Genomic DNA, 27,766 nt, shown 5'->3' with positions numbered 1-27,766 from the left:
TGCTTGTAGCAAACATATTTGAGACAAAAAACATTACCAGTGTAAAAAATATAAAGCTTAGAAAATGAAAACGACAAAAAATTAAGTTCTGTGAAAGTGTAATTGGTGTTTAATGATCTACAGTTATGGTCATATTTATCATTTACTGTATCACAAAATCATGCATGGATTGGCAGTGCTAATGACATGCTATGCTGGAGAACTACACACTATATAAATACAGCTACAATTAAAACATGCCAAAATCCTGAGAAAAAAAAGTACGATTTTTATCTTAACATATTGTGTGTGAATAATACAAAATAGTCCTCCTCCTCAAGACTCTTAGTCAAAATTTGTGAATACATTTATGCGTAACACGGTAGCTTGTTGATTTAAACTCTTAATGAACAGAATACCCTGCAAATAAATTACAAGTATCACACTTTTAAAAACAACACAACTCTAAAGCTTTACATTTTTTTTCCAAATGGCAACTTTTTTTAATCAGACTGTACAAACAATGTTTCATTTCATAACATTTCCAACAGGTGTTAAGACTATTTTGAGTGGTATAAATCAGACAGTAAATACACATATAAAAGTGCTCCATTTAGAACAAAACTGTTGATTGCAGAAATGTTTTCCTTTTCTTGAGATATATATAATTCAAGAGAAACACTATAAGAGCAATATTCTTCCTTTGAAATGCTAAAGTTGTACTCTTTGACTATGGGCCATAACTTTACAAAAGTGTGGCTTTGCAGGTCATGGATAGACAGGAATGCTGTTATTGGAAAAGGGTCTCCTCTGGCCTAGCAAACAAAAGGCAGATTCAATCCATGTCCAAGCCTATTCATGCATTCGTCCTGTGCTCATCAGTATTTGCCAAGCTCACACTGGGCAGCTATAAAGCCATTCTAATTACTGGGTTGTCCTTTTGAACCAGCCCGCTGCTGATTTTAAATGGGTTGCTTAGTCATAGTAGGTCCACATTTCGCTTCCCCAGCAGTTTCCCTTGAATCGATTTCACAACATTGTCATTTTAACTGCAACTGTCTTCATCATACAGAACCTCCTTTGGTGACCATTAGTTGTTCTCTTGTGAGACTGTGGTCTCCTGCAAAAAGAGTGAAAAAGAGAGAAAAGGTCATTAAATTACATGCATCTCTGCAATCTGTTAAGAAAGCCCCTCCCAAAGCTAAATCAGGATTATGCAGTCAGGTTCCCAACCTAGACTGTCATGCCAACCTAATCATGTTTTCCACAGAACTCTATCATACATATGGCATGCCTAAAAAACAAAACAAAAAACAGATCATAACAATTATCGGGAACTACTGGTGCATGATGAGTTAAGTTCGTTCTGTACTGACACTCATGTACTCCTATTATCTTATCTTCCACATTTAGTGTTGCAATCTAATGCACTTACTTGACAGTGTTATGGTTAAGGGAAGGTTATACAACTTGCAGTTTTCAGATAATGCTGTTGGCAAGGTGGCCGAAGCAGGCAGCTGTCCTACACTGTAGATGTCCTTGTTTTACCTTTTGTCTGTAATTTATTATTTCCTGTGCAGCACTTTGAATTGTAATTTTTTTAACACATACAGTATACATTTTTTTAAATTGCATATAATTGGTGTCTTCGCTGCCTGAACATAAAAATAAACTGTTGTCATGTGTTTAATAAGTACCATTTCTTGCCTGCTAAAGCAACATTTATGTCAAGACAGCAGCAAATGGAAACAGCTTTAATGGATATCACATGGAAACTTTCTATTTAACTCCCTCAGTTTTCAAGGGGTGCTGCTTAAATTGCTCATATACTGTGTTTAATGAGGGTAATTAGACACTAGACTAGACTTCCAGGTTCCTGCTCAGGGAATAAATTTAGGGGGCGAGGATATATGTGTGTTCAATTAACTGTTTGTACTGATCCTTCAAGTGTGTTGATATGTAAAATTAACAGGTGTATACTTAAGTTTGTATTTATAGACTAAAAATTCTGCTCTCACAATATGCATTTCTGTCCAAATTTGTCTTCCATGTTCTGATTCTGAGACTTATCTTCTACATGAGAGAAACCTCTTTATTTGTAGCTAACATCTATAGTGAACTTACTTCACCCTGTGAGTGTTTTGCATGTAATGTTATTACTAAGAAAGGTTTTTGTACTCATACTGTGCATGTTGTTACAATACATATTAATCACATTAAGTCTTGCTTCATTTCCCTGATCATGTGAATTTTCTTTTTCCATCTATCCATTACAATAAACTAAAATGTACTTAAATGAGCTTGAAATCTTATGATTGAATGGTAGAGGTCCATATGAAGTCCCTTACAAATGGAGTCCTCTCTCCGTATTTGCTCCAGAAGGTCATCTTAACAGTGTTCCTGTGCCCCGTACGCTGGTCAAAGGTCTGGCAGGTCTTGAATGGGGGACTGTACAGGTGCAAACTGGCTGCGCACTCTGTGTGGCTGCCATTTTCCACACGATGCAGGCCAATGGTGTCTAAAATATGCACAAACAACATACAGTTAGACAGTGTATGTCACTGGAATACTGTGAAATGGGGCTCATAGCCGTCACAGGCATTTTTTGGCAGTGCTGTACCAACAACTAAACACTGCACCATTTCTCTGTTTAGCTTTGGGGCAATACTTTGTCAGCAGAAGTTTTGGGATGAGACCTGAATGCTGCAGTTTTCATTTTAAAGTTTAAACTTGCTGTGACTCAGGTGCATCCTAGATGTTACATAACTGCAGGCTGGAGACTTTGGTGATATTATGCACTGTAAAAAATGACACACACATTACTCCAGCCTGCAGCCAGTCATTTCTGAGTTTCAGAGACACGTCTCTTGAGCATATCTCTTGTAGGACCGAACATGTGAGAGATGTTTGTCCTGTTGTACTGTACACAACATGGACATGTACATTTTAGCTACATTAACACAACAATGTTCATGTATCACCATATTCAGAACAAATTTAACAGATCGCCCGCACACACAAATAAAGAAGTATTAATAGAAGTGGTATCAATATTGAAGACGGGTAAACTGGAATTAAAAAGTAAAGAAACCACCCACACAAATTAAGTTTTCTCACCATTTATGTAAGCGACCTCATTTTCCTGGAGAATTCTCTGTGACTTCTGGACCATATCTCCTTGTGATTTACCGTCCGGCCACTCGAACAGCGTCTCCTTCAGCTGACCCTGCAGCATCTTCATGAAACAGTGGGAGTCTGTGTGGTCATGGATACTACTGCAAAGCATAAAAAAAAACACATACACACATTGTCAAAAACTGGCCTTTTCTTGACCCTCATGTCAGAAACAATACTGACAATCTTTCCTGTCAAAAGTATCAGGATTTTAAAGTTAGTGAGAGAGTATTCTTGAAAGGTTGTGTTTTCAGAAACTCTGTATCATTGATGTTGGCTTAACTGAGTTCACTTTGTTACAAAATTAAAACTTTGAATATGGACTGGTATATACCAGATTAATGCATGTTATAATGTCACACCACTACAATTGTATAGGTATTAAGTCATGACACATGTGTACATGTTTATCATTGCAATAACCATGTTTGTTAAATAATTAATTCTACCACGTCTCTACTGTTGGATGTCTCTGCACCAGACATGATTGCTTTACTGCTTATTCTAACTGCTGTAACCAGTAAGTATGAGATAACAATGTAATATACATATGGTAAAACACATCATTGCTCTTGTGACAAACTGATTTTATTATGCCAGTGAAAACCTTAGGTCTTATAATATGTAATCATATAAAGACCTATTATATCATTTTGATATAGACTTTAGCCAATGTCAGGTGTTCAAGTGACTTTTGCTGACATGAAATAAGTATCATCAAACACACAATGTCTTTTTACATAATCTTTCTGTCTGTCTATAGAACATTGGACTCTCTTATCTGTATCAACTTAACACTATAATTGGGAGATAAAATCACTTGAATAATTAGCCTACAGTATTGGAAAGTCACAGCCTGGCAACTTGACTAATGAAAGCATGACCAAAGGAAAACTTATATTGGTTGAACAGTTTTATCAGATTTTAAACCAGGGTCTGTTCTTCAATGCATTTGCTATAGTGATCTAAGACATCATATTGACATGAAATGAAAATGTGCAAAAGACATTTTGATAATTTTCTGTTTTGCATGTTAATTTTTCTTTTGCTTTGCATAGCAACATCTCACCTGCCGTGGCCTTCTCCCCAGCACAGAATCATGAGGTTGAACTTTCCATTGCCTTCCTCAACCAAGTTTCTTGTGTATCTGCAAAAGATCAAATGCATTACATGATAACATGTCCGAAGAGAAAGTATCCTTGCCACTGTTCCAGTGAAGACAAAGGTAAAAGATGTCAAAAAGCAGTCCTGAGGAGAACTTAAAATAAAGTCACAAGAAGTGAAGCTCCATAGTCACTGGAAATGAAAAATGTTGATAAATTTAGACAAGACAGAATATTAAATCTAAATTTAAATCATAACGTTGGAGTGTTGAGCATATCCGTTCATTAAAGGGAGGGGGGGTTAACACTACACATTTACTTTATATATACCAAAGATATCATCTCCACTTTTTCCTTAAAAAAACTGCAGCCCTGCCCTTCTGGGCATGCATGGCCCAGCCTGCATCCTGGCTGGGTCTGTAATACTGTCAATACTTGGCGCGTTTTCCTGCCCTGAAAGATTCCGTCAGTCACCAAATATTTTGGACGCAACTGTAGCTCTCTTGTGGGACACAAGCAGTCACACCACAAGTTTAACCTCTGCCGAAATCAGCGGGTGTGTATCGGTTCTGAGTGTTGATTGGATGATCCACTCACCCTCCCTTCCTCCACTGAGCCCTCTTGCATCAAAACACTGTGACTGTGGAGCTATTGAACATTTTCTGAATAGGACACAGCCATGTTTTGCAGATTTAGTAGAGATTCAAATCTCAAATATCTGTTTTGTATTTACAATGAAAATATCAGCTCAGTGTACATATGTGGCGTTAAAAACAGTCAGGATTGCTATAAATAATGCAAACAAGTCTCTTTTTTTCCTTTTATTCAAATAAAGTGTGACGAAAGGGAAACAAAAGCTAGTTTTCACTCAAATATAAGGATGATATTGTTCAAAAGCTTAACTGATTGTATTAATCGAATTAACGCATTCATTCATTTGCAAGTACACAATCTTAATATCCATTTTTCTAAAGCAGCCATAAAACACTAAAATGTAAAAGCAGACTGCATATAAACAACTAAGTATAACTTTAAAAAAATACATTTTGACTAAAGTAATCACACTGCAGGCCAGAGCAACAGCCTAGGCTGAAGAGCAGGAGTGCAAAGTGCATTAGAATAATAAAAGAGTAATATCTGAGTAGTTAGGAAATACACGACTTTACCTGTACTGGTCAAACTTGGCATATTTCATCCATTCCTGGGGATTGCTCTCATACGATTCCATGATATTCTGGACCTCCTCAATATTGACACAATCACTCTCGAAGATTTTATTCAGGATTTGTATCAGTTCATCCAGAGTTTGTGGCTTCATCACCTCGGTGTGCTCCATCTCTATGATGTCGTGGAGGTTATTTCTTCCTCGGTGTTAATATTCTGTTACAACAACAGGTTTCTCTCAAACCAACTTTGCAGTCGTTTACTTTTTATAGGCCAGCGCTGTAATTTAGGGGCGAGCTGGTGATGGACTGTACCATTATGGAGAGAGGTGAACGCCCACAGCATTTAGTCTTGTTTAAATTAACGATTATGGTGAGCACATGATGAAATATAACAAAAAAATATATGGCTGGACTTTTTAACGCACCTACTCTATAGAGAATGTTTATTTTTCATAATTTTATTCTGCATGTTTTAATCAAAACATCAATCCATTTCACACATTAAGAACTTGGACTAATCCTCTTTGAGTTCAATTCCACCACGTTGTCACAAACACAACCTCCCTTTCCCCCTCTCTTTTTCTTACTGAGGCAGCCCTCCAACAATAGCTGCCCAGCCTCTCTTTGTGAGCCCTCTCCTCACAAACTCATCAACATCAACAGACAGTCCAAGGTGTGTACAGAGCAGAGGCCCACAAATAAAGTGGGGATGGAAAGGGAAAAGAAAAAGAAACTTGTTTTTAGGACTTTAATCCTCCTGTTTTAGTTGCATTAAATCAAGAGATTATGAATGAACAATTGCAATTCATGAAAGAATAACTGTACAAAGTAATGAACCATACTCATGAGAATTCATTAGATTATGAAAACTTTTAAAATGATTAAATCCCAATTAATTCATATAAATAGAGGGGGAAAGAATGGGAAAGGGATTTTGATTAATTAATGATGCATAATTGTTCATTTAACTCAAGAGGAGAGCTGACCTGTGTTCTTATCTGTCACCTCATTTACGACTATTGTCAAACAAAGCAGGATTAGTTGTTGCCCATAAATTGACATTGGCTCATCCATTAAAAAAGCGCATTTTTAATGGTTGATCCAATGTAAAGTTTGTGGGTGTGAGAAAGCAATGGTGGAAAAATACCCAAATCAATAATGTTATAATGGTAAAATCCTCAATTAAATGTAAAACCCCTTACTGAAAAATGTCTATATCTAAAGTGGAGTAGTCTACACTCTACTTGGATATTGTCTCCTAGTAAAGGTGTCAGGTTTTAAAAAACAGGCACACCCCAGATTCATAAAAAACAAAAGCAGACTTAAGTGAATGTTTTGGCTTTACACCTGCCTGTTCATGTACCTGCATATTTGAGATAGAAAAAAAAGGATACTTGGATAGGCTGATGTACAAAATCATATGCAGACATCAGTCAGTCAGACAGACATAAGATGCTCCTGTCAGCGTCTTTCATATCAAATAATGACATATTTACTGTACACCTAAGAGGTTATTGGAGCTGTGTGTCAAGCAGTCCAGTTCTCACAACATGCAGTAAATCATAAATCACTTGAATGAGTGCAACGCATTCCTATATACAAGTCAGTCTCCACCTGTTCCCCTTCAGCAAAAAGAGGACTCACTGTGAAGAAAAACAACTTTTTACCAGGAGCATAATGAGTACTTTGGTCTCTGCGACTCACATATGATGCAGACAAAATGTACAGAATGTACAGTTTTTGTTTTTGCATGCAGTTGTGCAGAAATACAAAATATTAAATCATTGTAGACATTTTATTTGCAACTTTAAGCAAATTGCCTTGCTCCAGTTAGTGGAGAAACCAATAGGAAGCTGCCTGAGAAAACAGAACATTTAGTACACTTTACTGAAGATTACAGTGTGGTCGTTTCTGCTGCAAACCACAGTTGAGCTGGGGTATTCCAGCAGGGTAACTCGGCATTTGTTTTCAGCCCTTCAACATGTGTCAGTATGTCAGAGGAAAATCCTGTCTGGCCAAAGAACATATTCAGGCTTACTTTTTTTCTGGCAGCATAAAGAGTTGAGAATGTTCTTTGCATCAGAGTTGGTGCCAAGTTTTGCTCTGAGTTGCCACATCATCAATACCATATGTACTGTTGCTCCTCCTTGTGGTGGAAAGATAAACTACCTTTTGTGCCTTTTATATAGAAAATAAATCTGAAGCTATTTTAAGTCAGGAATGAAATGTAATTAGTTATGCATATTTTTTATGTGGCTGGAAAAAAGGCACACGTACTACAAAGGCTATGAATCAACATGTTGTTAATATGGTGTATTGATTAAATCACATTTCATGTCAGCAAGATCCTCAAATGTAAATAATATCAGTTACTATTGTTTTGCTGGACATATTCCGCTTTGTAATTTTTAGTTCCTTTAGTACACTTACATTACAGCATTCTACAATGTTTTATTAAAATTATTTTTATTATACAAGTTAAATTTTTTACAGCATGTCTCATGCATACAATGCTGAAAGTACTAAAAAAAGCATATTATGATATAATGAAACAGAGAATAATAGAAATAACTTATTAAAAGAATTAAATGAAGGTAAGATTAATTAAACAAAGATTAGGCCTACAAACAAATTAAAAACAGTACATTTTAAGATGTTTCATAAATGTATTATTATTATTGTTATTATTGTGGCGCACTGAAAGTCACTGCATTAATTGTCGAATTTGCATGTTTGTAATCCAGTTTACTACACTACATTTCACATTATTTATTATGATTAACATTCACATCATAAATACTTGATAAACAAAATATGTGCAGCTCTTACGCCACTACATGGATGATTGTAGTATCACACATGAGATGGAAATAAATCACCGTCTCCCTGTGTGAGTTTTTTTTTTTTTTTTTGCGATGGTCGGTATGGATTGAGCCATCGCGGCTACTGTAACAAGAGGAGGAGGAGGAGGAGGAGGAGGAGGAGAGCATGACTGGTCCTTTGACGTGGAATATTTCCGTAGAGAGACGATGGAGGAGTCGCAGCAGTAGCGTGCAGCTCGAAGCTATCCCGTATTAACCTTAAATCGAGACGGGGATTTAGCCCTGAATCCCGGTCAAATCCGGGTTCGCGGGAGTCTTTCACGGACTGCTCCCTTTCTTGTCCCCCTCCCCCTTATCCCTCCGCTCAGCTACAATCATGATTAAAGCCATTTTAATATTCAACAACCATGGGAAACCGAGGCTATCTAAATTCTACGAGCATTATGTGAGTAAAATGACATTCTCTTATTATTGACATTGTTTTTAAGCTTGTTGCAAGGCCAAGATGAGACATTAAAAAATATCCTCCTGCGACTGTTGATATACTTTGTTGCCTATCTTCTGCAGGAAGGAGGATGTGGCTGTGATCATTAGAAAACACATCTAACATTGTTGCAAACTGTTTGAATGGAAAGGTGTGCGCTACATCTTCAAACACAGCCACTGATCCGTGATAGGATAGGATGTCATGTCTGAACCCTGCTGTCCTTTTTCTTCTTCTTCTTTTAAACATATGAATAATTAAACGTGTGCAAGCCGAAGCGAGGCGATCACATCCCAGTTGGGTTAGTAGAAACAGTCTTGCACCCACTCTCTTCATCCTGCTGTGATGAATACAGTGAAGTGAAGTGAGTTTTACTGTTTGTGTCACATGACTTCAACAACGCCCTTGTGAGTGACTCGTGCTCACGCCAGCCACTTCACTCACTACTGACTGCAATGAGCTTAATTGTCATTAACTGAGAAGGACATCACCCACCTACTCTCTCAGGAAATAATAACAGAGAGCTCCAGGTAGCTAATGGCAGGTTATATAATATCATTTGCAGGGCAAGCTGTGTTGGCTTGTTCTCATAATTGGATTTATATCTCAAGGTTGGCTGCTTCTTTAATATTGGTGCTACAACAACATGGTGCCCCAGCCAAAACAAGTGGTTGATTAATCAGTTAGTCGATCAACAGGGAATCAACTTTTGAGTTTGAGTTCAAGCATTAAAGAAACCTGAAACATATGCAAGCTCCGGATTCTCAAATTTTAATATATTTTGCTTTTCTCTGTGATGCCCGATTGAAAAGTTAATGTATTAGGATTTTGGTGGGCCTTCAAGTGCAAGGGTCATGACCCAGATGAAACACTGAAACGCTTTGGTCCAACAGTAAAGTTGTTCTTTATACTAAAAGTGTTGCTTTTGACCTTTTTAAAGATGTTTTTCTCTTCTCTGTGCACCTTGGAAGTAGATGAAGCTGTGTCAGAAACCTTTACTCTGCTTCTACAGTAAATTGGACTCTTGATAACTCTTTAACTTTTGCTCCTCCCTCCATAAAAAAACTGTTAAATACCTGCAAATGATTCAAGAACTTAGTATAAAATCAAACTTATTTTTTTCATTATTGGTTAATCTGAGTATTTTCCTCAGTTAACTGATTTATTGGTTGGCCTACAGTATGAGATGATAATAAAATCATCTTCATGTGGCTTGTTTTGTCCAACCATTAGCATAAGACACTAGGGCAGCAACTAATGTAATTGATTAACCTGCCAATTATGCTCTTATTTACTGATGAACAGTTTTGTCCATAAAACATCAGAAAACAGAGAAAAATGATAACCATAACATCCTAGAGCACAATATAATGTCTTGAAATGTCTTTTCTGACATACAGTCCAAAACCCCCAAATATTGAATTGATTATAACCTAAGACCAAGAAAATGAGCAATTTCTTGTATTTAAGAACTTGGAACCATCAAATATTTAGTGTTTTTTTCCATTAAAAAAGCTGATTATACAATTATGTAATTCTATTAACCATTACAGCTCTACAAAAAGCAAATTTATTCAGTTTACTATCATGTAACTAAAAGAAAAGCTGCAAATCGTCAAATGTGAGGAGCTGCAGTTCACTATTTTTCTTGGCATTTAAGTTGCATTTATGACTCAAATTAAACTATTAATTAATTTACAAAGTAGTTGCCAGTAAATTTTTGGACTCAGCTCTAGATTTTGGACAGTTTGTTGGACAAAAGAAGATATTTGAAGACATCGCTTTGGGATCGGGGGAAACTGACATTATTTTCTCACATTTTATAGACCAAGTGATTCATTGATACTGAAAATATGTTGTTGTAGAACTGCACTTTGAACATGTTATACTTTCTATAATCCATTTATTGAGCTGGGCATTTATGCATTTTCATTTTAGGAGGATAAAATAAAATTGATTGGATTATAAGAAAGCTATGGAGACACCATCTGTTACATTAAAAGCTGAGGTGTCAGCTTACAGACTGGCAAGATATAATATTTCACACATACTGCTTGCTGTGAAAACCTTACATTACGGAGGCTTGGTTTGGTGCTTATAGAAGAAGGTTTGTTTTAGGGGTTTTGGAGACAATACAAGTTAATGACACGTAATGCGATTTCCTTTATCTTGTGTGTGTATGTTGTGTTGAGAGGGAGAGTAGCAGAGCTGAAGAGGCTTTGTCCCATTAGTTAGAGCCGGTCTGCTGGCTCAAACATAAAGCCAAAGCATCTGTCCAATCTAAAGATGACATGTGGGTAGAGGAGAGAGAGAAAATATACACACACATACACACACACACTATCACTCACTCACCATCAATTGGCACTCGGCCAACGTCAATGAGAAGCTTTGGAGAAAGAGCAGCTGTGTATTCAAGCTTTAACAACATTTCTGTGTGGCAGTCTGGAGTTTCTGGTTCTGCAGCCTGAGCAGAGGTTGTTTTCACACATACTGGGTGTCCATATAATAGTATATTGATTTTTTTATTGTTAAATTGAGGATGGTAACAGAAAATTACATAGCTACTGAATTATATCATGTGCTTGAGGTGCTGTGTTGGTTTCAGAAGTTCATTGTATAAAGACTTTTAGAGCTGCAAATGTCGATGCTAAAGAGTGCTTTAAATTGCACATATGTTATATCTCCAATTAAATCAAGGAGACAGGGTGCTAATGCTAATTAGACCATAATTTGGGGGAAGGTTGCAGGCTCAAATGGCCTCATTTGGTTCAGAGGGAGCCAGATATTCACAGTCTTATAACTCGGAGTACCATAACCCTGCTTGTCCCATGCTTCAAGTCACATGACTGATTTAGCCTTCCGGCCAGCTGCATACTGGACTCGCTCTTCTCTACTTGTGCTCACTGACCTGTTATGGACCCAGAGAGGACATTAGCACCCTTTGGTTCAGGCTGAATCAATGTTCGAGCTGCACATAACAAGAGTTTCTCCACGTTTGACTTTTGTGTGAGGATATTGGGGTTAGATTGAATACCTCAGACCAAATGTTTCTGGATGCTTTCTCCTGGACTTTAAGTCTCATTTGCATTTTTAACATCTAAAATAAACCCAGTAGTTTGTTATTTATAACTGGATATGTAACATTGAAACAGTTTTTAAATCTCCCTTGAGACTTTGGGCCTCTTTTAGTTCAAGAAATCTTTAAGTGTAATCCTCCACTCAGTGAATGCTTGCAAACATGCTTTAGGTTATTTGAGGTTTTAAACAAAAAATCATTCATTGGCACACAATAAGATGAGCCTTCCTTGGTTCATCTTGTACAATTAAATCCCTGTGTCTGTAGCCTGTGGGCAGTAGTGTATGTTTAAATATGACAAAGAGAATAGTTTGCTGCTAAATCATGCTTTTTTCCCCAGCCCAAGGGACCCTGTTTGTTTAACGCATTTTTTTTTTAACATCCTCTGTTTCCTTATTTGTCCTGCAGAGTGAAGACACAGAACAACAGATCATCAGAGAAACCTTCCATTTGGTCTCAAAAAGAGATGAGAACGTCTGTAATTTCCTAGAAGGTGGAATGTAAGTTCAACGTGAGGTCTGTGTGCATCTGCTGGGCCGGCTGGGGACTAAGTGAAAGACTGTGTTTAAATGCTAAAGAAGCACATTTAGCTGATCGAAAATTCTTTAGTAGAGAACTTGGCAATGTCATAGGCATTAAGTTGATTACTATAAAGCAAGCCCAGAGAGCTCAGTGAATAGTAATCGATAGCAGCAGTGTTTGTTTGATGTTCATTTATCTTTAATGAATTAGGAACCAGGTGTCCTTTTACCCTGTGAACCTCTACCTGATGCTCGCACTCGAACACGTACTCTTTACCCTCTCTCTTCCTCACTTTAAATTGCTTAACATCAAAGCCACATTGTTATAAAAAACATTGTATTAAATGTTTCTATCAGTGGGCCATGCAGGTTCATTCAACACACGCTATCCTATCTTTTCCTATGTTCTATTTTCAGTAAATGATCCTAGTAAGGCTTAATGGCATGTTTCTCGCCTTTTGTAAACAGCCAGTGAATGAAAGCCAGAGCATACTGTGGCAAATGATCAACCACATCTTCCACTGAATATACTCCAAGGGTGGTTCAAAAATGTTTAGAATTATGTAGAAAATGATTTATTTATATTTTTATTGATTGTTTGATTTACTTTTTGCAAGTAGGAAAATGATAATTGATTGATTTCAGGGACTGTATAATGATACATGTAATTTTAAAATGAAAAAAAGTGGGATAGCAAAACCATAACTTTGTCCCTAATTAAATAATGAGGATGCATTTGCTCCACTTTCTCCATTGCTCAGGCGCCTTTGTTCACAATCGCTTCCAAGTGATTACACAGGATGTATGTAACATTTCCTGTGGCTCAAGCTGCTTGTTTATCCATGTTGACAGGTCGGTTACTGGTCGAAGTACCTTCCATATCTTCCCATGTCAGTATATCTGATGTCCTATCTTTAAAAATGTTGACTCATATCTGTAAATTTCCTGTTGTTTTTCTCCCGGTGTCTCCATGTTGTTTTTTTCCCATGGGTCATAACATGTTTTCAGCATGCGAATGCAATCAGGTCATGCTTAGGTTAAAGTGCAACATTGTGCATGCTAACCTCTGCAGAGCTTCATCTTTTCTGGTGTCTCTTTTCACATCTGTATTAAATCAAGGATGGTATTGATGTAGTCTCCTTGTTCTGTGTGTGCTAGGTTGATTGGAGGATCAGACTACAAGCTGATCTACAGACACTACGCCACGCTGTACTTTGTGTTCTGTGTGGACTCCTCAGAGAGTGAGCTAGGAATTTTAGACTTAATCCAGGTAAGAAGCCTGGAAAACCTCAGGGTATCTATTACATTGTCTGACTAAGTTCTCTGAGCATGTTTATAGATTTATTCTTGTGTTACAATCAAAGGAAGCTCTGTTTCATCCATTGAATTCTTCCCATTTTTAGGTATTTGTGGAAACGCTGGACAAATGCTTTGAGAATGTCTGTGAGCTTGACTTAATTTTCCATGTAGACAAGGTAGGAAATACCTTTCAGTTTGCTTGCTTCTGTGATGTTACACACCTGTATTACTGATTAAATATTTGATCTTAGAAATGACCTCTGACCTTTTGTGAGAGTACAAATCACTTGTCGAACTTGCAGTGTCACACATAAAACATATCGAATAAAAATTTATTGAGAAAGTAATCTGCAGATCAATCACTGATGAAATTAAACAGTTGCAGTCATAGTCATGAACCAGGGCTTCAGCCTGCTCTACTTCCCCATCGAACTGACATCAGATGGTTCCCACATGTCCACAAAAGGCCGACTGCTCCATAGCCTTTTTTACGAAGGTTGTACTGTTGCTAAAGTTGTTTCACAGGTTGTTCACGTTGTCCACCTGCATATTTCGAATTGGATGTTGGCTCGAACGCATCCTGATGTATTTGAGAAGTTTAGATTTTCACACAGAGGTTGAATTAAGGGGCTACAGTAGATTCAGACAATTTAGTTTCTGTATATGCAGCTGCAGCAATGTCGCTCTGTTAACATGATTAGATGAAATTAAATTACAGTATGATTCACCTGCTATTTGTTAGGTCCACAACATTCTGGCAGAGATGGTGATGGGTGGGATGGTGCTGGAGACCAACATGAATGAAATCATCACACAGGTGGATGCCCAGAACAAGATGGAGAAGTCTGAGGTAAGCGTGACCCTGCCCATCCACTGTATGTATGACTTGATTCCACCTACATACTTTTGGAGGTATTGTATACAGTATGCAGGCATGTGTGTATGCTGCACCCTGCATGCTACTCTCCAGTGATCTTGTGGATGCTCCCTACCTACTCTTGAGTGTTTTGTGCTCTTTTCTTGCTGCTGCACTGCCTTGGACACAGATCAAGACTTGACACATGTCCCTCAGTATAAAATAAAGAATCATAGTCATCACTTTTCTCATTACCTATGGAGACTTAATCGTACCATTGTCAGATGCATCTCCAGAATCTGTGATCATCAAATCTCACAATCATCTTATATTCGATATCATTTAAATTTCACATAAGAGAAATAGGCTGGTTGTAGGCCGTGTTTTTACATGCTTTTTAATTTAAAGGAGAATGACAATCTAATATGCTTTCCATGTTGGAGTAAATGCTTTTTAAATATGTTTTGTAGCATCTATAAGCCAGTGTCCTTGCTTAGATATCTGCTCTATGCAAGGACATTGCTTTGCTTTCCATACAGCTTCTGCAAGCAGATAAACATTTCATTTACCTACTGGAACATTTTAATCAGACAGACAGCCAGAGACAATTTCATGAAATCATTTCTGTTTTGCAGCCACTGATAATTCAAAACAGAACTTGAACTAATGATTTGGCTGTTTTTAAATCACTTGAAATGCACTGCAGCAATATCTGCAAACTTTTAAGGTAATGTTTGTTTGTTTTTTGAGATTCCTTTTGACTTTTGTAATGAGAAATGCTGACAGAAAGCTATAAAGTTGTACAAATTTGCTGTATTTTGTTCATGACCATAAAGTGAAGGGTTACATTGTCAGGTTCACTAGTTTTATAACTGGCTGACATCAGGTGTGTTCTCTCTAACATTTAATATTTTAAAGCTGTAGTGATAGTAAAGTGCACTTTTTTCTCACAAACTGAGCTGCATTGTGTGCTTTTAACCACACAGGTTCTTCTTTTTGATTGATGTTCTGTAAGCAGTCTTTTACTGTTCTACAATCATCAGAGCTGCTCTGTCTCTCCCCTCTTGGACCTACCCTAGACCGCAGCGTGTTTTTCACCGAGATGCTAATTCAAAACGACACTTACCATTTATAGGGCGGTGTCTGGGCAACAAGGAACGCGCTGTTCTTCTTCGAAACTGGCAAGGACTGATAAAGTGGCATTAATCTTTTTCACCAAACTGACATTTCTCAATTAATATCTTTCATTTTGTGGGAAAATGGGAGAAGCTTTAGATCATTTTTGCCTTTTAAAGATGTGGTCTATGATAGGTCCTATCACTTTTTTTCTGTGGAGATAAACTGTAATTACTTTAATCTGCTTTAACATTCCTCATTCCTCTTTTTCCTGACCCTGTCTAGTTCTTTCCATTCTTCTCTCTCTTTACAGACGTTTATCTTTCAGTCTACCAGGCAGGACAGGTAGACACAGGTACTGCTAAATTTACAACCAAGTACTGTAATCGTAAATGAAGTTTACTCCCCCCTGAGTCCATACGGCCCTCCATGTAATAGCAAACTGACGTCACTAACATGCAGTAGGAATCTTTCATGGCAGACCCAAAAATGGTGCCACCAATCTTTTAATCATTTACAGAATGCCTTTACAGGGGACGACAAAATAACAGAAACACCAGACAGTATAATACAATCCAATACAATAGCTTATTGAATGGTTGTTGAGACGGTTAGAGGGGAGATGACTTATACATTTTAAGGTGGCCGTTTATGGTAGTGCATTGTCAGGTGTACCTGTTAGATTGTCCACCCCTGTAGCTAACATTTTTTTGATTTGCATCTGCCCGACTAAAGAGGCTACTGACTTCTTTGGATCTCTTTTACTTTCTTTCAGACCACCCAAGGTCTCCATCCCTGCTTCAAACCCATTTTTAGCAGAAACGTTGATTATTTTATGAGACTGGTGCCTTTTGCATGACACTACCTTTTAAGAGCTATTCTCAACCTGCAGTGTGGTAAGGTGTCACCACACATAGTTTGTCTTGAACCAGTGATAAAAAACCTTCCAGACTAATATCCTGTAGTTCCTCTGCACCAATATCCCTCACAGACAAGAGATAGATTGCTGCTCACTCTCTTAAAAGCCCCTCTGACTTATAGAAACTGAAAATCAAACTTTGGTCGTGTGATTCATGACTGGTGTGACTATTTATGTACATATTAGTCACTATGCCTTTTCATTAAAAATCCACTACACCTTCCCAGTCAGTGTCCAGGCTACCTGCTGTTAAGGCAAAAAATATGTCGAGTTTGACTCCTGAATACTGAGCCCATGTGCTGGGTCAGCATTCCTCTCAGTTAACGCTACGGTCATCTTTCCATCTAACACAAGTCTCCTTGATTCTTGGCAGAGGGAGGAATGCCCATAAGACAAACGATCCATTGAAATAACTTCGTAAGAAATAAGTGGAGTGGATGAATTTACATTCCAGACGTACTTTGTGTCATATCACTAAATATTTACGAGGCTACACATTTTGAATGTGTTCCTAGCAGAAGCAATGAATGTACAGTTCTGTCTTTTAAGTCCTTTTGGTCATTTTTGGGTCTGTCTGTCAAAGATTGCCTTCGAGGATCTCTAACCGCAGTGATTCTCAAATGTCTGCTCAAACAAAAATGTGAAACCATTCAGTGTCTGTAGATGTTTTATTGGTCCAGAAAGTCAAAGATGCTTTCGTAAGAATACTAAATTGTCCTGGTACAGTTTCACATTGAGATTCATTGCATTAGAGTGATTTGCCTCCTCAATCCCTGAGAGTAGATCTCCCACTGTAGCTCAGTTCTTTCTACTGTAAACTTATAACCCTCTCATGTCATCAGTACTTAACACCATTTATGTACAAATTACACAATATTTGTGTTTCTCTATCCACAAATATGTAAACAGGCAAATAAATGTTAGCTACAGTCATGTGTAGCCCACTAGAGGTGCAGTATCACTTGTATTATAATGGCTAAAGCTTGTAGTCCTATATTATGTTGACATGTTTTTTATTTTATTTTACACACACATTCAATACATACTGTACCTATCTATCCAAACATCATTTCAGTCTTCATATCCAAACCCATTTTTTTCTGCTTTACCCAATTCTCTCCTTGCATTTGTACCCTTATCGGTCCACAAAAGTCCGGTGGGTTCACTTTCAGCAACGCCGCCTTTGTCCATTGATGAATGTCCAGTAACTGCTCAGTACATCAAAATTAGTGAATGATCTAGTACAGCGTGTCTTCACAGTTGATTCATAATTGGCTCTGGTTGTGATGTAAATCATTATAGAATCAAATAATGCATGTGCATTTGAAGCTATGAAGGCATCTGAATGTACATTTGCACATGTTGTCTGTCCAAGTAGCTGTCAGTGCTTTTGCATTTTGTCAGCAGTTGACTGTTTTGTCTAGTTCTCTGTTTAGCATTATGTTGTGTACTTATGTTTGTCCAGTGTCCTCTGCTCAGTGTGGTGTCATGTACAGCTTGTTTTTGATTTACTGGTTTGTATCTTATCAACCCTCCTTGTGTGTGCGTGTGTGTCTGTGTGTGTGTGTGTGTGTGTGTGCGTGTGCGTGTGTGTGTGTTCATAGGCCGGTATTGCAGGAGCTCCTGCTCGTGCCGTATCAGCTGTAAAGAACATGAACCTCCCGGAAATGCCCAGAAATATCAACATTGGTGACATCAGCATAAAAGTGCCAAACTTACCTTCCTTCAAATAGTGGCAGCGAGATCCTCATCCTGCAGATGTCAGCCAATGTTTACCGTGATGCAATCTGTTTACCAAAACCTCAAATAAGTAACTTTTATCAAAACTCTACATCTTGAAGGTACTGTGTGATTTTGTTCTGGTGTTATCTCTTTGTTTTTCCGATTAAACAAAAGAATGTTTTACATGTTTTGGTTTGTTTTTCTGTTTGAAAGAAAAATTAAGTATTTATTTATCGATGGTACATTCCTTCTGCCTCATTGGAGGTTGGCCTTTGGCGCTCAGCTGCTACAGTACAGATCTGTGTCGGTTTGTCACTGAAATTTTTTCACTTACTGAAATGTTTACTTTCTGAAGAGAAAGCTTCGCATGTTGGGAAGTTTTGAGATGGTCTTACCGGTTTGGTTATTCCAGACTAGAAAAATCAATCAATGGTAGAAAATGCTGTAAATGGAACAATTTTTGAACAACAAACTGGAACAGATCTGCTACAGTATTGGAAAGTCACTCCTTACAGCTTGTTTGTAAAAATCAATCCAAACAGCAAAGAATATTATTATATTAAAAATGTATGCTGATATATGCTGAAATTATGGTTTTCTTTCCTTATTTGTATGCAAAATATTTTTAAATGATTTATCATGTCTTATCAAATAATTCTCTGTGCATGACTTTTTTTCTCTCCTTTTACAACATAATAAACTGTCAAAACTCAACCTGTGTATCTATTTTTTCCCCATTGTTATTATTATTATTATTGTCAGTGTAATTTTGCTACAGAACATTGAACAAGAAAGGTTTATGTGGATATACAAAATGGTTTTAGTCTCATACTGAACTCAATCTCAAGTTGAGGCGAAGAAGAGGGACTTCGCCTCATTTGAAGAAGTGCTTTTTAATGGTTTATGACTGAATGAGCTCCTCAGGTGCAGAATCAGCCTTAGTTTGGTTTATTTGACACAATGAGAGGGAGGACTTGCGGTTGCACCTATCTATAAAATGTCAATGACACAGTAAAGTCCAAGATTTATTTCCATTGTGTTCCCTAGAGATGTTCCAGTTATACAGTCTTGTTTAACAATACTGCACAGTACATGGCAGCTATGGCCACAATTAATCCTTTTAGAGGATGACTATTGTAGGGCAACACAATAGTGAAATTGTACACCTTCCTTAAAGGCACTGTCTACTGGATTCATGAGTAATGCTTTTTCAATAGTCAACAAATCTTGATTAATGCATTATGGATAATTTATAAACCTTTAATAAGTGGAAGTTTTTGCTTGTGAAAACTCCCTTTGACTGGTTAGGCCTATATGTCTTTAAGGGCTAAAAAGATCTGGACCAGAATCTATTTAACAGCTTTGTAATGTGTAATTTACAGATTTTTTAAAGAAAAAAACCCTCCTGAAAGCCATGAACATTAATTAATGGATTATTAATGGATTACAAACACTTATAACTGCATTATTGAATAGAAAAGGAACCTGCTGAACTGGATTTTTCTGTGGTGGTTACACGATCTAATATGCATGAGTAAATAATGTATGTATTCATGTTAGTATGCTATAACAGATAGTGATACCTGGTGGTGGAATGTAACTAAGTACATTTGCACAAGTACTGTGCTTAAGTACACATTTAAAGTAGTTCCATTTATGCTCCTTTGCCCTTCTGCTCCACTACATTTATTTGCCACTTAGTTACTGTTCATATTAAGACTTTAGATTAAATAGTATATTTTAATATCCTAGTTGTTGTTTGATCGTTTGCTCTTTTCTTTCTTTTTAAAGCTGTATTTGTGTGTGAAAGGCACTATATATAAATACATTTAATATAATATTTCATATTATTGCTATAAGTTATTATTTTAAAAACTATGATACACTCATATAATATGATGCAGGATGATACTATTACTATGAATCTACCCAACGTGTAAAATTGGCTCCACATTGATGAACTGTAACATTAAAATGTTCTTGCATGTATTTGTTACACTGCAAAAACAGATGTGTCAAAAAACAACACACATGACTGTTGATAGCATTTTGACACGTGTAGATTGTAACACAGAATGTCTTTTTTTTTTTTTTTTTTTTTAGTGCCTAGATTGACACAGTACTTGTGTTATCATCAGGGGGAGGGCAGTTGGAAATTATAACAAAACAAACAAAACATATTTTATATGGTAGGACATAAAAAGCTTGAAATAAAATATAATAATAATTCGGCCTAACCTGGTGCTAAATCACTTTCTTTATTACATTTTTGCACAAAGGGTAGTCATACATACAAAAGTAAAAGGAACTAATTCAATGCAGTAATAATACAACTTCAACAATAATACGTCATTAAACAGAGCACCTTGGTAGTTGTGTTGTGAGTGGTTACCCCACATGCCACATAATGGTGGCATCCCTGGTTCAATTCCTGTTCCAGTTAATTCCTTTCAAATAAAGGCAAACAATGCACCCAAACAAATCTGATAAAAAAGAGAAAAGGAAAAGGTCCAGGGATCCACAGGTTCGGTTGGAGTGAAGGTCTAGAGAAAGTCGTGAAGTATTTTGGTCTCACTTTAGGTGGAAACTCCAAGCTACCATCTGCACAATTTCAGAAACCCAGTTTTCAAGAGCTCAGGCTTCCAGAGGGGTTACCAGGGGCACGACAATATATGATAGGGTACCAGAATCACGTGTTAGTATACCAGGGGCACGAAAAATACATGATAGGGTACCAGTACCAGTAACATCTCACCTAAATTCTGAAACCTTTAGTGCCAAAACGTTTTAACAGCGCCCTCTAGGGCCCGAGATCTGTTGAATGTGACAACCAACCCGTGTGACAACCAACCCCATTCTCCCCTACTCTTCATTATTTTAAGTGCTTTAGTGAAGGAGAGAAACTCATTATGAAACACATAAAACCTAGAATTTACCTTCATGTATTTACATTTGTGTATGTAAAATTTTCCAAGGATGAGGATATTGTTAATCAAAAAATCATATTCCTTGTTATCTGTGACAAAACCATAAATAATGTCCTTTTGGAGAAAGGGTTCAAGTCAAATGTTGGTGTGAAGCCAGTCATGTATATCAGTCCATAGTGCTTCTGAGAAGATAAATTGAAAAAATAAATGCTCTGAAGTTTCACTATCATCACAAAATACACACTTATTCGTCTCAAATCCAAATCTTTGACGTAAAAATTAACTCGAAGGATACACACCATTCAAAATTTTAAAGTGCATTTCTTGCTTTCGGGGTGATAGGGAATTTTAAATATTTTGATCGCAAAGAATGTACAATGTCCCTTGAGAAAACATGAGCAATAGAATTATTGAATGATAGTAGAGGATATGAAATTTCGTCATACTTTTTTCTAATTGTTTTGTTAGGAATTTTGATGGACATAAAGTCACAGCTTGTTTGTGAGGATTTGAAAGGATGCCTTTCATTAGGTCTAAGATGGTGACAGGGATTGCAGGCTGAAGGCTTTATGATTTGAATTATATCTGAGACAAAAATGTTCATAGGACATTATACATCCTTCTCCATCAACAAAATGAATCACTGACCAAATGTCTTTATCAATCAAGTCCTTATTGTAAAACGATTTGTTGTTGATCGTTATATATCTATTATTCCATATTGGTGTGTTATGTGGGGTGAAATTATGACAGTATTGCATTTTCCAATATAAGAGAATTTGTTGGTGAAATAGGGATAGTTTAATAAGGAACCTTTGAATGGTGAAGTCACATTTTAATAACAAAATCAATACCTCCTAATTTTTTGAAAATTTCTCTGGGAATATGAAACCAAAAACTGTTGTTGCTTAAAGGATCTGAACTCTTATTCTAGCACTGTAACTTTAATACATGGATTTGTGTCACTGGACACTTTCAGAGAGTCATTTTGCGCATATTTACGCTAAATGCATTTCAAGGAATAATGCGGTCACAGTGACTGGAGAGTAAATGACTGCAGACACTGCGGTGTTAGAAGACGTTTTGATTCTTTTGCTGCATTTTGTAGTGTTTTGTTTCACTCAGAGCATTGAAACTCCACTGTATCCGTATTATCATGCAGCTTTGACTGTCACGTGAGTTGTCTTGTGACGATATACCGGAAGAGTCGTCTGTAGATGGTAACCCTAGATGTGCTAAACCCCCGCGAGTTTTATACGCTTTGTTCATTACATGTTAAAAAAATAATTATGTTGGATAATATGACGTTGTGGTAAAGGTATGGTTGGGTTTTGGCACAAAAACACTTATTTAAGGTCAGTGAGCGATCATGTTATTGGGTTAAAATGATCACTCTCGCGAGATCTTTCACAAATCTAGGGTTACTATCCAGACAAAACAGGAAGAGAAATGACAACAGTATGAGGAGGAGAATGCTGCTGTGACTCTTCCAAAAGTCTTCATCGCTTATTTACTGACTTCACAATGACTTCAGTCATTAAAGACACTCAAAGGTTTGATTTTTTTTAAAATTCATAGTCCTTTCAGTAGTTCACGTTAAGCTAACTGATACATGTAGTCTGATGTCGAGGCACGAAATCATCCTGAAAGTTGTTACTATAACTGGTGTTTGGTGCATAATGGGCACTAGACTAAAAGATTTTAACTTTTATATGTTATTTTGGCATGCCTAATGTTATTGCTCGTATCTTTTAAATGTGTCTCTGTAAGGTTTTCGTCTGTTAATAAAATTAATTTTAGTTAAGCTCCCTTTAAGTTACCTCAGTGTTCATTCTGTCCTGAAATTGTGTTTAAGTCCAGCTTTGAGATGTTATCACCCAACTAGAGAGTCATTGTCCTCTAAGTTTTTCTTTTGCAGGGAAAGATTAAAAGGCTAAGTTTCAAGTTCACAGTTAACTTTGTAAGGGCATAGGGTTACCTTCCAAAATAGGTATTATGCATTGTTTTAGATTCAACCTAGGCAGCAGTTTTGTTTCATCAAACCACTTTTATATAAAAACAACAACTATAAATAAAAAAACGTATGTCATGTGACTGCAGTAATCTAGTGTTTCTGCATTTAAGTGCTGAGGCCTCAAATTGTAGTAGAAGTACAACTGGGAAAAAATGTCCCCATTCTTCTAAATGGGTTCTTTTAAGTTCAGTAATGCTGAATATTTGTAGTGCAGCAATGTGTTTAATTTAATTTACTGTAAATAATTTGTATTTGTTTATTCATTTCTAATCTCATAGAAATACTGTTACAAGGAATGAAGGTTTAGGATCAGAAGTCTATGGCTGCAAATATCATTATTGATTAATCTGTTGATTGTGTTCTTGATTAATTGAGAGAATTGATCACTTGTTTGGTCTATAAGATGTCAGAAACTGGTAAAAAAAAAAAAAAAAAAGTTCTATTGATGTTGACCTCAAATATCTTGTTTTATACCAACCACATCCCAAATATATTAAGTTTAATGTCATAAAGAAACCAGAAAATATTTACATCAGAGAAGCTGGAACCAGAGAATTTGAATGTTTCCCTCTTAAAAAATAACTCAAAACGATGAATTGATTATCCAAATAGATGCTGATTCATCTAATAATTGGAAACTAATTGATAAATCAAACAATTGTTGGAGCTCTAGTCAAGAGCATTTGTCATTGTACAAAAAAGGATGAAATAAAGAAGATAATATACACGCATACATACAAAAGTAAATGTAAGACCAGTTGTTATTTAAGACATACTTAAAGCTAATTATAAAGTACCTGTAAGCGCTTTCTTTTCCAATAAAAGATGCTCTTGTCTCTCGGTTTACATGCATCCATGTCCGACGCGCTCCAGCGTTGTTAAAGGGTTTTCCAGTTTCCATGAAATCCAAACACTTTTCTGGTTCAATATATTTATTTCCAAAAAACTTAGGTTGCTTACCGTAGCATGGATTGACAGACAGATCAGTTTAGTTCACTTCCTTCCTTTCCAATTGTTCAAACAAAAAACAAAAACAACACATAGCAGCGGTCTAAAACTGTATGGCTGCGTGCCTAAAACCGAGAGCTCCGCCGGCCCCACTAGCCAACACTAATATACCCAGGTGCTGCAGTCACCTGTCTATAAAGAGGAGGCGGAGGTGAGAAACGGCATCAATTATGCATAGTCATGCCGGCCTCAAAATAACCAGAATTAACAATAAATCACAATTTCATAATTCTTACCAATTCAACTAATAATTCAAACCATAATATTTCATGTTCGTATCTCATAATTAATTAGATAAACAATAATAGTAGACCAGAAAAAATCTAATATTCATCGAAGCATAAATCAAGCATTTGGCTCCAACAGTACCTAAGTGTACTTAAGTGTTTGTTGAGCTAATATGTGTTTACTTTGACTTTAGTAAAATTGTGAGTGCCTTCTTTTGATGAGTATATTTTCCTTGTAGTATTACTACTTTAATTTTTAAGTCACCCAGCATATTTACTCTGCAGGAGCTAGTATGTCTGCATCTACATAATACTGTTTATACTCATGCATATTCAAATGTGTCATCATATCAGAATCTCTTCTTAGACTGCTTTATACTTTCAGCTTTCTGTACCGATGCTCCTTTTTATCCTGTGCAACCTATCGCAAAGGATTTTTTGATGCTGTATGTTTCCACTGCTATAGGTCTTGTCTATAGCTTCTGTGTAATCTTTGCAGTTTTATAGAAATGCCTTTGAAATCCACTGACAGCCAGAGTGAAATTTCTCTCACTTGGCTGGTAATCACTGATTCAAAACGATCTGAGTACTTTTCCACACCACTCACGTCATTAACACGCACGCTCTTTCTTTCCAAACAGCATAAAAGAAGCGGTGACTTTCATCAACGCGATTGATGTGAACAAGTTCTCCAGATTAATCTCCCGCATCATACAAAAGCTTCATCTGAAGGTACAGAGGCCGCACATTTTTATCTGTGCCAAAGACAAGAGGCTTTTGAGGCTTTTTTAGTAAAGCTGTAGTGCCAGAGAGAGCAGTGCATGCATAATGACTTAGTGGTGCATCAGTCAGACTCTGCTCTAATGAATGCACACACATGCCTGGCCCTGTTGATCGTTCTGGTTTTTCACAAGACGTAGTCAAAATGTTGCCGTTATTCACTCCAAAAACTGTGTGTCTGCTAGTTTGTTTGTTTTTTACTCACCGAGAGAAAGTACTGAACCTTTTTATTTATATAATATTTTCCTATAGACACCCAAATACTTAATTCTGATACCCTTAATCAGTAATTATTGAGAAAATAAATAAAATGTATTATCAAAATATATATTTTGAGGTATTTGCATTAATTAGGTAAATTGTGTTTTCTTTACAGGGAGAGCGGACGTTCAGTGAAGAGGAGGAGCAAAAGCTTCAGACTGCTCTTTCGTTGGATAAACAGGCTCTGAACCTGGTCCTAGAAACTGCTGCCTTTATTCTAGAGCAGGTGATGAAGTAATTTTAAGGATTTTACCTGATTTTTTTTAGACTCAAGTGCTTTTTTTTCTCGATTGGAGATTCTGGTCGGACATCTCTCTTAGTTCTTTAACAATACTCAGTGTTTGTAAGGGTAAACCTTAGATGTGATGGAGGAACACAAGTAAGCAAAAATGCTCTGTATAAATATTTCCATTGCGGTAGATATGGGAAAAATGAAATATACATGCTACATTTAAATGAGAACTGCATTTTAATTCACATATTATATTATTATAATGTGACAATGCAATGACATATAATCCACAGGGTAAGTGCTTCCAAGAGACAGTTCATGAGGACGTAGAACAAATTACAATCTTTAACCTTCTTTTTGCCTGCCATGTTTATGGAAGACAGGAGACAATTTACCACAGTTGACCAAATCTCTGTTTTTACTTTGCTAAAAAGCCTATTTTTTGGAGCTCAATTTGTGGTGATTAGCATAAGGAAAGTAACAAAGGATGAAAATTGCATAAACATATGCCATGCTCACATACTGAGCACTCTCTTCCAGCTGGGGTCACTGTTGTGTTGTGAGTGTTTGTAAGAATGTGTTGAGTGGTGATAATTGTAGTAATGATACCATACGGGCTATCTCCTCTTCTTCTCTTTTTTTCTATTCTTTAGGCAGTGTATCATAATGTAAAGCCAGCCTCTCTGCAGCAGCAGCTGGAGGCAGTTCATCTAAACCCAGACAAGGCTGAGGTGTTCTCTCAAACCTGGGCCACATCTGGCCCTGAGATGTTGGATAGGCTAAAGCACAATATCTTTGCTCCAAAGAAGGTAAGGCTTGTAACAAAGTTGTTTTTTTCTGTTCTGACAGAAAATTAATCGCCAACTTTTTTGATAATTGATTAATTGTTCTGAATCATTTTTAAAGACAAAAGCACAACATTCTATTGTAGCTTCTTAAATGTGATAACTTTTGTGTTCCTTCTTTTAACACTTTGAACTAAACTTTCTTTCATGTTACATTATAGTGACTCGTTACTAAATCACAATCACAGTCATCATCAGACTCTTTCTATTAAGACCAACCTGCTCTTATGTGAATTCATTTCAGCTGTTTGGATTACAAAGAGTTTTCTCGCAGCTCACACAAGTTGTCACATTCATTTTAAACCTAGTTTCTTGGTATAACTCGAACAGCGCTGCTTTGAAAGTTAAGGGAATTAAGATCTAACAGGAAATAAATATGCAGCATGTACACATCAGTCACATTATGCTGGAGTTGTTGTTGCTGTCATACATGCAGACATCTCACATGCCTGCGTCTCGTAAGTCATCTTCCTCTCTCCTGAGAATTTGTTGCTACCAGGAGAAGATCGTGACAGCCACTGATCCACGTGCCGTCCTCTGCTGCAGCTCTCATTTTGAGCAAGTCAAGCTACACAAGAGATTGTCTATAAGTGACATATGTGTATATTTCTATATATATCTACTTTATATATTTCACATGATTGGAAAGCAGAATGTTGTGTTTAATTATGAGTTATTACAGTGTTTTTAAAAATAGTTATTCTATTTGAGAAGTCAGTAAACACTGTAATTTCCACCTTGTCATTTCTCGTTATCCCTTTGAGTCGAGCTTTTTACAATCCCTGTTGCTTCTCTATTGTTTTTCTCCTCACTAATGAAGCTATATCAATCAAACACCTGCAGCTGTTGATCATTGTTGCGGTGCATTGTTTACTCTGATTTCCTTGCACAGCTGGACATGACAATACGTTACAGTTGGTTTTTATGTTGGTCACTGACAGACTGATTGGTTAGACCAGCCGCTGTTTTAATTAACACTGCTGTTTACAGAGAAAATGAGTGAACTCCTGCTTGGATTGCAAGAAAACAGACATACCAAAAAAGTATTAACACAGTGTATATTGGAGCAGGAAAACCATTATGATGAATTAGTAGAGAAATACATAAAGAAAGACATGTATTTGTATGATTAGTCATTGCTTATTCATTAATGACTTAATATTAAAATGCAAGTATTTTTTAGATGCATTTCCTTTATGATTATTTTTTATATTCTGAAAGTGAATTAAGTA

General features: G+C 36.7%; 3 protein-coding genes across 4 annotated transcripts in view; 2 read left to right on the top strand and 1 right to left on the bottom strand.

Annotated features, from left to right (window-relative positions):
• Nucleotides 1-83: 83 nt before the first annotated feature.
• cdo1 (cysteine dioxygenase, type I) lies at nt 84-5,667 on the bottom strand. The gene is made up of 5 exons (XM_062417030.1): nt 5,423-5,667; nt 4,223-4,300; nt 3,097-3,254; nt 2,328-2,497; nt 84-1,099 (listed from the first exon to the last, which is right to left on the bottom strand). Exons 1-5 carry the CDS (start codon nt 5,590-5,592, stop codon nt 1,070-1,072), a joined length of 606 nt encoding a protein of 201 aa, XP_062273014.1. The 5' UTR covers nt 5,593-5,667; the 3' UTR covers nt 84-1,069.
• A 2,740-nt stretch (nt 5,668-8,407) lies between these two features.
• Nucleotides 8,408-18,930, top strand: LOC133978728 (AP-3 complex subunit sigma-1). The gene is made up of 6 exons (XM_062417031.1): nt 8,408-8,689; nt 12,216-12,307; nt 13,487-13,598; nt 13,732-13,803; nt 14,370-14,477; nt 18,123-18,930. Exons 1-6 carry the CDS (start codon nt 8,621-8,623, stop codon nt 18,249-18,251), a joined length of 582 nt encoding a protein of 193 aa, XP_062273015.1. The 5' UTR covers nt 8,408-8,620; the 3' UTR covers nt 18,252-18,930.
• A 3,684-nt stretch (nt 18,931-22,614) lies between these two features.
• commd10 (COMM domain containing 10) overlaps nt 22,615-27,766 on the top strand; it is a 148,636-nt gene continuing 143,484 nt past the window's right edge. For both annotated transcript variants that reach the window (XR_009925046.1, XM_062417301.1), the window contains exons 1-4: nt 22,615-22,720; nt 25,058-25,148; nt 25,573-25,683; nt 26,343-26,498. Coding sequence is in view for 1 of the 2 variants with exons in the window: in XM_062417301.1 (XP_062273285.1) it covers nt 22,692-22,720; nt 25,058-25,148; nt 25,573-25,683; nt 26,343-26,498 (387 nt within the window). In the remaining variant the exon portion in view is untranslated. The remainder of the gene's footprint in view (nt 22,721-25,057; nt 25,149-25,572; nt 25,684-26,342; nt 26,499-27,766) is intronic.

Source organism: Scomber scombrus, chromosome 4, assembly GCF_963691925.1.
Source record: "Scomber scombrus chromosome 4, fScoSco1.1, whole genome shotgun sequence".
Classification (NCBI taxonomy): Eukaryota; Metazoa; Chordata; class Actinopteri; order Scombriformes; family Scombridae; genus Scomber; species Scomber scombrus.
Note: the sequence above shows the minus strand (reverse complement) of the source record. Positions and strands in the feature narration are given on the sequence as shown.

Excerpts from the sequence above, each read along its gene's own strand:
- cdo1 (XM_062417030.1), bottom strand. The coding sequence starts at position 5,592 with ATGGAGCACACCGAGGTGATGAAGCCACAAACTCTGGATGAACTGATA. Across the intron at positions 4,301-5,422 it reads GCCAAGTTTGACCAGTACAG|ATACACAAGAAACTTGGTTG; the intron begins GTAAAGTCGTGT and ends GATCTTTTGCAG. Across the intron at positions 1,100-2,327 it reads ACGGAGAGAGGACTCCATTT|GAGACCACAGTCTCACAAGA; the intron begins GTAAGGGACTTC and ends CTCTTTTTGCAG.
- LOC133978728 (XM_062417031.1), top strand. The coding sequence starts at position 8,621 with ATGATTAAAGCCATTTTAATATTCAACAACCATGGGAAACCGAGGCTA. Across the intron at positions 8,690-12,215 it reads CTAAATTCTACGAGCATTAT|AGTGAAGACACAGAACAACA; the intron begins GTGAGTAAAATG and ends TTTGTCCTGCAG. Across the intron at positions 13,599-13,731 it reads GAATTTTAGACTTAATCCAG|GTATTTGTGGAAACGCTGGA; the intron begins GTAAGAAGCCTG and ends TCCCATTTTTAG.